General features: G+C 46.2%; 1 protein-coding gene across 3 annotated transcripts in view; it reads left to right on the forward strand.

The window, feature by feature from the left end:
- The window catches only part of TJP2 (tight junction protein 2), a 95,349-nt gene that overhangs the window by 57,913 nt on the left and 22,592 nt on the right, over positions 1–14,844 (forward strand). For all 3 annotated transcript variants that reach the window (XM_056848011.1, XM_056848009.1, XM_056848010.1), the window contains 3 exons: positions 3,393–3,446; positions 7,822–7,946; positions 9,881–9,983. In XM_056848011.1, the coding sequence (XP_056703989.1) occupies positions 3,402–3,446; positions 7,822–7,946; positions 9,881–9,983 (273 nt within the window). In that variant the 5' untranslated portion in view covers positions 3,393–3,401. The remainder of the gene's footprint in view (positions 1–3,392; positions 3,447–7,821; positions 7,947–9,880; positions 9,984–14,844) is intronic.

A 14,844-nucleotide genomic window follows, 5' to 3' on the forward strand; every position in this document is an offset into this window, starting at 1 on the left:
TTGTGATTCGGATGTTATGCCTCTGTTGATGCACCCCAAGATCCCATTAGCATTTTTTGTTGCTGCATCACACTGGCTGCTCATATTTAACTTACTGTCCACCCGTACCCCAAGATCTTGTTCACACACACTGCTGCCCAGAAGTGTACCCCCTATCCAGTATGCATGTCCGTCATTTCTGTTACCCAGATGTAGAACTCGGCACTTATCCTTGTTGAATTGCATCCTGTTCACATCCACCCACTTTTCCAGTGTGATCAGATGTCATTGAATTCTGTCTCTATCTTCTGGTGTGTTCGCTGCTCCTCCAGTTTGGTGTCATCTGCAAATTTAATGAGTAGTCCCTCCACACCATCATCCAGATCATTTATAAAAATATTTAAAAGTACCAGGCCCAGAACTGAACCCTGTGGCACCCCACTGGACACCTCTCTCCATTCAGATGAAATGCCATTGACAACTTCTCTTTGAGTGCGGTTCTGCTACCAGTTCTCTATCCACCTAAATATTCTAGGGTCCAGTCCACAAGGTTAATCTGGCAGGACCTGTTGGAAACAGATGCATGCTGACTTCCCAAGAATCACCAAGTTGTCCTTCAGATGCTCGCCTATTGATTTCTTCAATATCTGCTCCAGTATCTTCCCTGGGACAGAGGTCAAACTGACTGGCCTGTAGTTTCCTGGGTCATCCTTCTTCCCTTTTTTGAAAATTGGGATAACGTTTGCCCTCCTTCAATCTTGTGGCACATCTCCCGTCCTCCGAAAGGTCTGGAAGATGATGGACAAAGGCTTAGCAAGCTCTCTACAAAGTTCTTTGAGCACTCTTGGGTACATACCATCTGGCCCAGGGGATTTGTACTCATCCATTGCAACCAGGTGCTTCTCAACTACCTCCCTGATCATGTCAACCAGCAACCCGGATGCTGTGGCTTGCCTACTATCCTCTCTAGAGGAGCCCATTCTCTTTTTTCAGGGAGAAAACTGAGGCAAAATAGGCATTGAGCCTTTCTGCTTTCTCTATTTTCTGTCAGAGTTTCTCCATTTTCACACAACAGTGGGCCTATGGCCTCTTTGCGTTTGCTCTTCACATATCTGAAGAAGCTTTTCTTGTTGTAGCGAGCCTCCCTGGCCAGCATCAGCTCACTGTGAGCTTTGACCTTTCTGATGGCTGACCTACAGTGCCTAGCAACCCGCAGATACTCTTCTTTAGAGGTATGTCCTTGCCTCCATTTCTTGAACATTTCCTTTTTCTCCCTTAGCTCATCATGGAGTTCTTTGTTCATCCACACTGGCGTCTTGGATCCTCTACCATGTTTCCTTCTTGTTGGAATAGTGAGGGCTTGAGCTTGCAAGAACTTTTGTTTTAGGAGAGCCCACCCTTCACTTGCTCTTTCCTTTCCAGCAGTCTTGCCCATGGAATGATTCTCATCATGCCTCTGAGTTTGCTAAAATCTGCCCTACCAAAATCTAACAGACATGGGGGGCTACAAACTTCCTTGGTCCTCCACAGCAAAAGGAATTCTAGGAGGACATGGTCACTTTCCCCCAAGGTTCCCACCACTTCTCCTCATTTACGATCTCTTGCCTGTGGTCAATATTAAGTCAAGTATGGCCAAGCCCCTCGTAGCAACCTTCACCATGTGATGAAGGAAGTTGTCAGCCAGCCAGGTGAGGAACTTGTGTGACTGGGGTCGCTTTGCAGAGTTTGTCTCCCAGCACACATCAGGGAAGTTGAAATCACCCATAACTACCAGCTTTTGTTGTTTGGATACCCTGTCAACCTCCTCACTCTGGTCAGGAGGTCTGTAGTAGACTCCAACCACAATACTGGTTGTCCTTCCTTCCTTTATCCTCACCCAGATACTTTCCACTGGGCTGTCACCTGCATCCCCCAGTATTTGTTGACAAGCTAACTCTCTCCTCACATAAAGCACCACTCCAGCACCTCTTCAACCTTTTTGATTCTTCTTGAACAACTCATATCCATCCACTGCTACATTCCAGTCATGGGACTCGTCCCACCAAGTCTCTGTAATGCCTACTAAATCATATCCCTCTGTCTGCATTAGAACCTCAAGCTCTTCTTTCTTATTGCCCAAGCTTTGGGCATTGGTACATAGACACCTGAAGCCCCTTTGACGCCTTTAGACCCGGCCCTCCCAGGCCTCTGCTGTTTGATCACCTTCATTTAAATCCCTACGTTGGTTTTCTCCTTCCCCTTGTGGTATTAGTTTAAAGCCCTCCTGATGAATCTCTCCAGGTTTCTTCCAAAAACATTCTTCCCAGACCTTGAAAGGTAAATTCCATTGCATGCTGGTAGCTCATCATCCAGAAAACCTAGCCTGTGGTTCCCGAATCCAAATCGCTCCTTCCGGCACCACCAACGCAGCCATTGGTTCACCTCCATTATCTTATGATCCTGTCGCATTCCCCTTCCTCTGACAGGAAGGATTGAAGAGAATACCACCTGTGCCCCCATTCCCTTCAGCTTTCTTCCGAGAGCTTCGTAGTCAGCTTTAATGTTTTTAGTGGTGTTCACAGCTGTATCATTGGTTCCCACATGGACCATCACAAATGGGTAATGATCTTTAGGTTTCACCAGTTTTGGTCTCTGGTCTACAATAACTTTAATTTTCACCCCTGGCAAGCAACACACCTCTTGGGTCATGGGGTCAGACCTGGACACATAACGTCCCATTCTGCATGAAGTCTCTTGGGAAGGTCATCAAGGGGGTCAATGTCACTATCATGATGATACAGAGCTCCTTTTTCATCAAACCCAGCTGAGGCAGTGATATCCTGGACACACATGTCTGGGATCTGTGCTGGACTAGATAAGAATGTATGTAATATCAAGCAAAAACAATAGAAAAGGTTAGGGGGGAGTATATATTACCCCTAAGTTTTGGTCTGGGTCTTCACATCTCTAATATGGCTGCATTTTCTCAAAGGGCTCTGCAAGGTGTTGTCCCCAGCTTGGCAGTTTAGGATAACTTTAATTTGAGGTACCAGATATTGAACATTGTACTTCATATTTGCAAAGTAAAGATTGCATACTGCTGCTACTGAGGTCTGATTCCTACCTTCATAGCTTGTACTATAGTCACTAATGTTTAAGGAGGTGGGTGAACGTATATTGTGCTGGGTTTCCTTTAGGACTGTGTTGATCAGACATATAAATTGCCTCGACTTTGCCTGTTAAATTTTGTACTTTTTATTCCTTCCTCATTAATGGTTAAAACAGGGCTGTGGGATTCCTGAAAAAATATTCCAGCTGTTTGATGCAGATTTTGAAATGGTTCAGTTTTTTGGTTTTGTTTTGAGTTGGTGAGATATTTCTCTTGTTGTGATGTTCTATTGATAATTGGTATATATTTTTAAATTTTGTAATAGGCCCCAGGCATGGAAAAGCTGATATGGGAGCAGTACACAGTGACCCTACAAAAGGTGAGAAGCTATTTCTTGTTCCAGTTTTCAAAGAAACTTGTGAGGTTTTGTGCGTGTTCATGTATTGTTTGATTTTTTTAGACGAACATGCCATATTGTGCTCATCCATGTTTGTTGACTTGCCATTGAAAAAAAATCTTGAAAGCCTATTCTTTAAAATGCTTAAGTGCTCTAATTCAGAGATTTACAAATATTTTGTGATGAAAAACTGATTTTTATATAAGTCCTCCCATGTGGAACTACTAAAATACTTTAAATCCTGAAGCCAATATTAAAGACTGCATACCTGGATGAGGGGGTGGGGGCAAAATCCTCAAATGCCAGCATTAAAAATACTACATTTCCCCTGCTGTACGTTTTGGCTACCAGGTAAGGGAATTAGTTAAGAAAAGTTGCATCCTTTCAGGTCACATTGGGTTGGATCCAAACGATCATGAGTGTAGGTGTGCTTGTGGAACAGAACTTTCCTGCCTCTCACATCCTGTAGCACTACTCCTAGGAGTCAGAGCATCCCCAGGAACAGTGCCAGGTGTGATTTTGGGGCCTGCAACTTGGTTGGGGGGAGTGGGGGTGAGGGAGAGGGGGAGATATCAAGTCACAGCCAACTTACCTCAACCCTGTAGGGTTTTCAAGGCAAGAGAGGCGGGTTGCCATTGCCTGCCTCTGCATAGTGACCCTGGTATTCCTTGGTGGTCTCCCATCCGAATAATGACTAGGGCCGATCCTGTATAGCTTCCAAGGCCTGACAAGATTGTACTAACCTGGGCTATCCAATATATTTACATAAATATTATTCATTTGTGATAAAAGTACAAGTTCATTTTCGGTCTTCAGTGCAGCCCCATATGGGGGGACTGCGGCAGCGCAGGCCTGCCACCGGACTGATTTTCTTCTTACAAGCTTAATTCCACAAGGGGGCGCTCCTCCCCTAGCCTGCCCAGCAACAGCTTCCCGCCCAAACTGTCACCTGCCTAGGGGTGGAGCGTCCCCTGTTCCCTCAGTTCCTTTCTTGCTGCCGCCGCATCTAGTTCTTTGGAGCATGCTAGGAGAGAAAGAAGAGATTTCACGGTTTATGAGTAGGGTTGAGGTGCGATCGTTCGGCCTAGCCCCGTATATCGTTCTTACTGTGTAAGAGTGTTGAAGAATGTGGAGTTTTGTTCTGGAGTGATTCTGAGAGTCCAGGGAGCTTCTGAACTATGTCCTCAAAGCCCCTGTTTAAAAAATGTGAGAAGTGCTCGACAAAGATGCCCCATTCGGATGAACATCAGCTTTGTCTCCTCTGCCTAGGAGAAACGCATAACCTGCGAAGTTGCAAGATATGCATGAAGTTTACTATGAAGCCTAGAGGGGATAGGGTGGCCAGATTAAAGGCCGCACTTTGGCAGAGCGCTATGACAGCCCAGCCTCCGTCAGACCCAAAGAAAACGCTAGTTAGGCTGTCTTTGGCACAATCCATCCCTACAGTTCCAACCGGTAGATCAAACATCGAAGCGGCTTCAGTGAGATCCTCGGTCTCATGGTTCCGGGCTTGGTTCCATCTACGCATCTGAAGGGGCAAGAGATGCAACCGCCCAAGTCGGCTCCTAAGCGTAAGGATCATAAACAACGGTCCTCATCGGAACCGTCATCGAAGAAAAATAGGGACAAGTCTAAGAACAGAGAGAAGGATGAGAGCAAGAAAAGATCCCCAGAACCTGAGGTGCAGTCCACTTCCCCAGCACCATCCATAGATGGTGGGCCGGAATTGGATTTGGCTGCCCACAGTCAGGGACCTCTTGGAATGGGAAGGCCTAGGACATCACGAGGTCACCAGTCTACACCTAACAGCTTGGCTAGTAGGCCCAAGAATTTAGGTCTGTCTGAGGCAGTGCAGGATATTATTTTGCAGTCTAGGAAACTTTCTACCAGAGGATCTTATGGCAGGAAGCGGGAATTGTTTGAATTGTGGGCAGAGGCCCACGACTGCTCACCTATTGCCTGCCCAGTAGGTAACGTATTAGAATATTTGCTGTCCTTAGCACAGAAGGGTTTATTAGTTTCTTCAGTGCGTGTACATCTAGCAGCCATCTCTGCATTCCATGAGGAAGTAGACGGAAAGTCTACATTTGTTCATAACCTGGTTAAAAGATTTCTTAAGGGGCTTTTGAATGTTATTAGTTTCTTCAGTGCGTGTACATCTAGCAGCCATCTCTGCATTCCATGAGGAAGTAGACGGAAAGTCTACATTTGTTCATAACCTGGTTAAAAGGTTTCTTAAGGGGCTTTTGAATGTGTTTCCTCCAAAATCTAAGTTGGTACTTCAATGGTCATTGTCGCTAGTACAGTCTAAACTCATGGCCCTTCCATTTGAACCATTAGTCTCTTGTTCCTTGAGTTATCTGTCCATGAAGGTGGGTTTTTTGATGACTGTAACCTCTACCAGAAGGGTGAGTGATTTGCCTGTCTTAAGGGTTGACCAACCTTTCTTGAAGGTTTTTCAAGATAAGATTACACTACATCCCAGTTCAGATTCCCTACCCAAGGTAGTGTCAAAATTCCATTTGGCTCAAGGTATTTCATTACCCGCCTTTTCCCCCCAGCCCCACATCTACAGTGGAAAAAGTGTTACACACTTTGGATATTAACAGAGCAGTACTTTATTACCTGGATGGACAAAGTCATTAAGAAAGCAAAAGTCATTGTTCATTTGTTACTGGGGCCCAAAGAAGGGAAGGCAGCATCCCCACAGACTGTCTCCAGGTGGGTGGTGTCTGCTATTCTGGAAGCATACAAGGCAGCAGGGAAGAATTGTCCTTTGAGTGTTAGGGCCCATCCTACCAGAGCTGTAGGATCTTCAGCAGCTTTCTATTGTAGAGTGCCTCTAGTTGATATTTGCAGATCGGCCACCTGATCAACAGAGGAGACGTTTGTGAAACACTACGCTTTGGATGTTCAAGCAAGAAACGATGGGGAGGTGGCGAGGGCTGTACTTCATACACTGTTCCAGTAAGAGGATGCCTGCCTCCGTTAGATGGTAAGCTTGCTAAAATCCCCATGTGGGGCTGCACTGAAGACCGAAAATGAAAACAGAGTTGTACTTACCTGTAGCTGCTGTTCATTGAGGTCTTCTCTGCAGACACACATCCTTCTCTTCTACCCCGCTACTAGCTCTCTTACTGGACCACGGTGATGGTTAAGCTGGTGGCGGCAGGTAGGAACTGAGGGAACGGGATACTCCACCCCTAGGCAGGTGACAGCTTGGGCGTGAAGCTGTTACTGGGCTGGCTAGGGGAGGAGCCCCCTTGTGGAATTAAGCTTGTAAGAAGAAAACCAATCCGATGGCAGGCCTGCACAGGCGCAGTCCCCCCATGTGTGTCTGCACAGAAGACGTCAATGAACAGCAGTTACAGGTAGGTGCAACTCTGTTTTTCACCCAAGGGTTATGATTTGCTGAATATGGGTGAAGGTGCAGACTTCAAAATCACCCCCCAAAAATCTTTAAGTAGAAGTAAGAGAGAAGGTAATACTGGCTGGGAACACTGAGTCTCCTGGTAAAAGGTAATTGTACAAACATTTTTTATTATATTTGGGGGGAGCGGGGTTTGAGTAAATGGAGACTAAGAACCAATTTGCTCTGACCTGGCTAGCCCACTGTCGTCAGATCTCGGAAGCTAATCAGGGTCAGCCATGGTTAGTATTTGGATGGGAGACAAGCAAGGAAATCTAGGTTTGCGACACAGAGGACGGCAATGGCAAACCACCTCTGAATGTCTCTTGCCTTAAAAACCCTACAGGGTCGCTATAAGTCAGCTGCATTTTGACAGCAGTTTCCACCACCAAGAACCAGTTCACCCTTCAGCTTTTAAACATGGGTTTTAAAAGTATAAGAACTTCAGAAGCAGAAAGCAACTGTAGTAGTGTCACTTGTGAATATGCATTTAAATGTCTGAGTCTCTCTGCAGTTTATCACTCCTGGAATATCTATTCATGCTGCAATTCTGTTATTACCTGGTCCCGTTTTTATGTTGCAACTATTCTGGTCTTAGTGCCATGTTTAATCCACATTACTATTTCTTCCCCAGTTTCAAATAGCCATTCCTTTGCTGTCATTGTGTGCACAGGTCTTTTGAAAAACTCTTTTCTTTCTTTCTTTTTATTTTTTGCACTTCTAACCTGCCCTCCCCAGCCACAACCAGGCTTGGGGTGGGTAACAACCATAAAATCAGCTATGGGCCCTGGTGCCATAGGGAAGGGCCATCTTACACATCTTAAACAATTAAGGATTGTTCCTTGAGATGTCTAAACATTGGAGTTATCTTGGTAGGTGACCAATTTTACATTCTGTTTTACTGGTTAGCTAAGAAGTTTTGTGTGTTTTCTGGAATTTTATTTTAAGGACCCAAAACGAGGATTTGGGATTGCAGTTTCTGGTGGCAAAGATAACCCTCATTTTGAAAATGGCGAAACATCCATAGTAATTTCAGATGTCCTTGCAGGCGGTCCAGCTGATGGGTTACTTCAGTAAGTATGGTTGCTTACATTCTGGTCTTAGTGCCGTGTCTTAGTGCCGTAACTTATATCAGTAATGCCAGCCTCTCTTTGCCCTGGTTTTTGTATCCAAAGGGCAAGTACTTCTAAATGTTGCCTTTCATGAGAGCACAGGCATAACCCAAACTAATGCAGTTATTTGATCTAGCCATCTCTATTTGAAAATCTTGTACAATCTAGTTGTCCTCTTACTTTGATGCCTGGTCTAATAGCTAGAGTACTGAACTGGGACTGAATTTTCTACTCAGCAATGGAGTGCCTCTGAATGGGAATGTTTTGTGCACCCATTCCTGAAGGAGAAAGGTACAGGACAATCCCAGGAAGACATGGTATAACTGCTTGTGTGGTTGGCAGAGCCCACTTCATATATCCAATCACTGCAAGTTACGTGCCATGAGCAGGTCGCAGTCATAATAGTTAAACTGGTTTCTTAATGCTGGTTTATCCATTGACAATGACATCCCTTGCTGGAGTAACTCTCAGCTTGACTCTTGGGGTTAGTCAGTAGGAGCTTCTGTTCCATTCTGTTGTTTGTCCTTGGTTGTCAAGACTGTTAAATGATCCAATGAAGTGAAACCTATTAACGATTGAATATTAGAGAAGTGCTTTTTCATTTGTTTATCTTTCTGTTTAGTTGTATGGCTAACATAATGAATATGTTCAAGTTCTGGAAAGGTGCTATGATAAACAAAAATAAAACGGCAATATCCATGGCTTTTGGGTTGGTGGGGAACATTCTATTACAAAACTTGTTTTTGCTGAAATTACACTGTTATTTTTTGTATTTAACAGAGTTTAATGGGGAAAATTCTCTAGTTACCTCCAGTTTTTACAAAAACCTTCCTGTGATTATTTTTTAAAAGGAATGATTTAAAAAGCCCTACTGCTTGCTGTAGTTATTAAACTATATAAATAGTTTAATAATAAATAAATATGCCTATGTAGGCACTGGGTCTTGTTCAGGCCCAGTCTATATGGTGGCACCCACCAGGGCTGAGGGTTTCAGTAAGCTGGGGGGGGACCCCTCCATTTCTCCAAAGCAGCTGACGTAGAAGAGGCCAGGTAATGCTTGAACAATCTTTATTAACCGTTCAACTCACAGCCTTGGTCCCGCGCAGGGTAGTTTCTTCACTACAGGGTAGTTTCTTCTTTCCTGGTCGCCTGGATTCCCTCACCTCTCCATGCACAAATGAGACTGCCTGATGCCTCTTCAGTCTTCATCACCCAGGGTCCACTCCCCCCCCAACTCCTCACCGCAGCCATCCTTCAATTGACATCAAGCAACTGCATACCACCTGGGAGCTGGGGGATGGGCCTGGGTTTGTGTCTTTCCCTCTATCTCCTCCAACCCACGGGAATGGAATGCCTTCTCCTAATAAGGCAGCTTCTGCACCCAATAGCCAGCCCTGGCCTAGGCAATTACCTTTCAGCCAGACTCGTGCAGTGGGTTTGCTCCATCCCACCTTCTACCCCTGGTCCTTCAGATCCAGGATGCTTCAGGGGTGCCCCAGTGCCACATCCTGGATTGCTGTAAAGCTAAGAGTTCAGTCTTCCCCTTACTATCTGGCACTTGTGCACAGTGCCAAACAGTCAGTCCATTACAGGAAACCCATTAATTCCCCCCACACACTGTTGCCCAAATGAAGAAGGGAGGTGGACAGAAATATGGGAAGTATGCATAGACCTTCCATTCTACATAATGGCCTAGCTCTGCATGTAGTATGTGTGTGTGTGTGTGAGAGAGAGAGAGAGTGTTGACTAGCTCTCTCTTAAGCCCTGTGGGGATACTTTCCTGCTCAGGCAATGTGTTCATGGCAGGATTGGATCAAGACAAACACTTTAAACCAGAGTTAGATGTCAGTTTAAAATATAGTTTTGTCTAATCTACAATGCACTTCTGTTTCCAGGGAAAATGACAGAGTGGTTATGGTTAATGGGACACCGATGGAAAATGTGTCCCATTCTTTTGCTGTGCAGCAGCTACGGAAAAGCGGGAAAATGGCGGTCATTGTAAGTTAATTATTACTTGTATTTGAGGGAGACTTGAGGGGTGGCAGCCTACTTCAACTTAAGCTTTTATCAGAGAAGTAGTATCTGGATCCAGTATATGCTATTCAAACTGAGGATGGAGGTTGTGTCTTTCCCCTTGATCTGACCTTTAATTTTTATTACATCTAAGCAAGAGGCTTTCTTCTTGGTACAAGAATGACATATTTCAACCCAAAATATACATATATAAGAGAGAGTAGAAGAGAAACCTCCCTCCTGACCACAGCAACAGTAGGGAAGGACCTTCATTTACTGATCAAGCACATACTTTGAATGCAGAAGATCTCAGGTTTCAAGCCTGGCATCTCCAGCATGGTGTAGTGGTTAGAGTATTGGATTAGGATATGGGAGGTCTAGGTTTGAATCCTCACTTTGTAGTGGAAGCTTGCTGAGTGATCTTGGGTCAGTAATAGAGTCATAGAATCATAGAGTTGGAAGGGACCACCAGGGTCATCTACTCCAATCCCCTGCACAATGTAGGAAATTCACAACTATCTCCCCACCACACCCCAGTGACCCCCTACTCCACGCCAAGAAGATGGCAAAAAAAAACCTTCAAAGATCCCTGGCTAATCTAGCCTGGAGGAAAATTGCTTCCTGAGCCCAAAGTGGCGATTGGCACTACCCTGGCCATGCAAGAAAGGGCCATAAGAGCCAAACTCCAATGCAAACCTTTCTGCCCTCCTTCTCATGATCTGCCGAAGGTCATAGAATCAGCATTGCTGACAGATGGCCATCTAGCCTCTGCTTAAAAATCTCCAGGGAAGGAGAGCCCACCACCTCCTGAGGAAGCTTGTTCCACTGATAAACCGCTCTGTTAGAAAGTTCTTCCTAATGTTTAGCCAGAAACTCTTTTGATTTAATTCCAACCCATTGGTTCTGGTCCAACCTTCTGGGGCAACAGAAAACAACTCAGCACCATCCTCTATATGATAGCCCTTCAAATACTTGAAGATGGTTATCATATCACCTCTCAGTCTTCTCCTCTCCAGGCTAAACATACCCAGCTCCGTCAACGTTTCCTCATAGGACTTGGTCTCCATATCTCTCACCATCCTCGATGCCATCCTCAGGACACGTTCTAGCTTGTCTACATCTTTCGTAAATTGTGGTGGCCAAAAGTGAACACAGTACTCTAGGTGAGGTCTCACCAGAGCAAAGTTATACCATCACTTTGCGTGATCTGGGCACTATACTTCTGTTGATACAGCCCAAAATCGCATTTACCTTTTTAGCTACTGCATCACACTGCTGACTCATGTTCAGTGTTTGGTCAACATCCTTTTTGCACACACTACTGCCAAGACAAGTCTTCCCCATCCTATAATTATGCATTTGATTTTTCCTACCTAAATGCAGAACTTTACATTTATCTCTGTTGAAATGCATTTTATTAATATTAGCCCAATTCTCCAGCCTGTCAAGATTATCCTAGAATCATAGAGTTGGAAGGGCCCATACAGGCCATCTAGTCCAACCCCCTGCTCAATGCAAGGTCAGCCTAGAGCATCCCTGACAAGTGCTTGTCCAGACTCTGCTTAAAGATGGCCAGTGAGGGGGACTTCACCACCTCCCTATCTAGTCGATTCCATCATAGAACAACTCTTACTGTAAACATTTTTTCCCTAATATCTAGCCAGTACCTTTCTTCCCACAATTTAAACCCATTATTGCGAGTTCTATCCTCTGCTGCCAACAGGAATAGCTTCCTGCCTTCCTCTAAGTGACAGCCCTTCAAATATTTAAAGAGAGCAATCATGTCCCCCCCTCTACCTCCTCTTCTCCAGACTAAACATTCCCAACTCCTTCAGCCTTTCCTCGTAGGGCTTGGTCTCCAGGCCCCTGATCATCCTCGTCGCTCTCCTCTGCACCCACTCCATTCTGTCCTCATCCTTTTTGAAGTGAGGCCTCCAGAACTGCACACGATACTCCAGGTGTGGCCTGACCAATGCAGTGTACAGCAGAACTATGACATCTTGTGATTTGGATGTTATGCCTCTGTTGATGCACCCTAAAATCGCATTAGCATTTTTTGTTGCTGCATCACACTGGCTGCTCATATTTAACTTACTGTCCATCAGTACCCCAAGATCTTGTTCACACACACTGCTGCCCAAAATTGTATCCCCCATCCAGTATGCATGTCCGTCATTTCTGTTACCCAGATCTAGAACTCGGCACTTATCCTTGTTGAATTGCATCCTGTTCATCTTCGTGACCTCCTTGCAGGCACACATGGGAACTGCGCATGCACAGGCCAGCCATGGAGCTCCTTTGGAAAGCTTCTTTTTAGCCCAGCAACAAGGATTCATCTTCAGTTTTGTGCAGCCCCACATTTGGGACTGCACCTGCACACAGGCCTACCACCAGACAGACTTTTAGCTTCTATCCACCAGGAGGCACTCTCCTCCAGAGCCGGAGACGTCTTTCCCACCCAAACGTCCCGTGCTCTGGGGAGGTGCCTCCCACTTCCCTCAGTTCCTTTTTTGCCGCCGCCGTGATCAGAAGTGGTTTCAGGAGCTTCATTCGTTTTTACGTGAGTGTGTGGGTAGTTTATCTCGCCCAACCTCAGCTATTCTTTTCGCTTGCCATGCCAAAGCCCCTCGTCAAGAAGTGCGCTGGCTGCAAGACTAAGATGCCCCAGTCGGACAAGCACGATAACTGAGTCCTATGTTTGGGGGAGGCCCACAGCGTCTTGGCCTGTAAGGTATGCTAGAGGCTCACCAAGAAGGCCAGAGATGATAGGCCTGTCTAAAGGCCGATCTTTGGAAGAGGGCTCTGTCTGCTTCGATGTTCCAGAAATCGACTTCGGGTGCTGCTCTGACCCCAGTTCCCTCAGCAGCACCAGCAGCGTCACCAGCTCAGGGCCTTAACTCTTCGGACCATGGCACAGCCCGATCCGTACCCCTATCCAAGGGAACACCTCAGGGCTCGATGGGCTCTAAGATCCATAAGCTCCAGGCGAAGCCTAGGACTCACTCTGAGAGCGCACCCTCCAAGAAGCTCAAGGAGAAACTGAAGCACCTCGACCTCTCGTTCCAACATCGGTTCCACAGGTTGGTTCCGTGAGGCCTCAGAGCCCGACCAGAACTCCCCCCATGGGGTCGGCCTCCCCCCTCCCTTTTCGGAGGAGGAACTGGAGTCGCACCTTGCCAACTTCAGCCCGGGTCTGTTCGAGACCCAGGATCTCCCTCCCTGGCAACAACCCCAGGAGTTTCCTTTGTCTTATCTGGCACCTGAACAGCTACAGGGCTGGGTCGACTTCTGCCAGGCTCGCCAGCTCGATCCAACGGGCGTACGCACCCCACTTCAGCCCCAGCCTTCTACTTTGAACCCATCCTTTGAAGCATCTCAACCTCTCCCCTCCACCTCGGTTCTGTTTGGTTCCATGCAGGGGATTTTTGACCCGGACACGTCCGTCTATAGTTCCGAGAGCCAGTCAGAGTCATCTCCTGATGATAAGGTGGCAGATCCAGGTTCCCATTCTCCTACAGAGGACTCTAACTTGCACGATTTGCAAATGCTTCGTATCGCCCAGGCTTTAGAGCTGGAAGTGGCCACTTCAAATGACAAGCCCCAGTACAAGATACTGAATCGGCTTTACCTGGACTCACCTGCATTTGTGTCGTTTCCTTTGCTGAAAGGCTTGGCTGACTTGCCTCTTCCAATCTGGAAGAAGCCAGCTTCAACACCTACTTCATCCAAGAAATCGGAAAGCCTATATCGTATCAAGCATAAGACTGCTGATTTTTTGGCTCTGCACCCTCCTCCCTCTTGTATTGTGACCTCAGAGATGCAGGCCAAGCAGAGGTTTGGCCACCACTCCACTCCGACAGAGAGAGTTGTAGAATCGATACCTGAGTCGTAGAATCGATACCTTGGGCAGAAAGGTTTACAATTCCACTTTTCTAAATTATAGGATCACCAACTATCAAGTCATTATGGCTACCAGCTTCACCTGTGGGAGAAAATTGCCCCATTGCTGGACCCGTTTACAGAGGAGTCCGCAAGACAAATTCTACAGATTCAGATGGAGGCCCTGAAGGTCTCTAAACAAGAGATTTCAGCTTGGAAAGGGGACACGTTTCAGGTCCAATGGGGAAGCGGGCTCGTGTATGCTTTCCCCCCATTCCCACCATGGCAAAAAACCATCAGGATTATGCCTCAGTCACCTTGGTCACCCCTTATTTGCCCATACGTCCTTGATTTCTGTTGGATTAAACGCTGGAGCCTAATTTGATTGGCAGTGGGCTCTGTGCTCCTGTAGAATCAGCCTCTCCCTTCTGGTGACAGTTTGTGCGTGTCAGTGAAGTTGGGAGCAATGCCGTAAGGGGTCTAGACTCTATCAAGAGACTAAACTCCTAGCAGAGTCACTCAAGACGGAATGGTCACAGCTGAGACACCAGACAAGGTGCATCCACCCACTTCAGCGACCAATGGCCACTTCTGCAGAAGAGAACAGGCAGTTTCACTGGTGATGGGGGCAGAGGAGTCCTTGAAGGTTAGCTACTGGGCAGCAGCAGTAGTGGAAGGTGACACTGGCGGAGGATCTTTCATAGACAATTTATTGGACCTTGCATTTTTAGCAGAGTTAGACTTACAACAGATATCCAGGTAATTGAAATCCCATGACCACTGTGTCCCATCTCTTTGAGAACTTTGTAATCTGGTCTAGGAGTGTCTCACCCAAGTGCTTGGTTTGGTGGTCAATAGCAGACCCCCACCATAATATCCCTATTACTTCTTACTCCTTTTATTTTTACCCATAGACTGAACTTCTATACTCAGATTCATGTATTTCTTCACAAGTATACACATCCTT

The sequence above is a fragment of the Euleptes europaea genome, chromosome 4 (assembly GCF_029931775.1).
Source record: "Euleptes europaea isolate rEulEur1 chromosome 4, rEulEur1.hap1, whole genome shotgun sequence".
In the NCBI taxonomy this organism is placed as follows: domain Eukaryota; kingdom Metazoa; phylum Chordata; class Lepidosauria; order Squamata; family Sphaerodactylidae; genus Euleptes; species Euleptes europaea.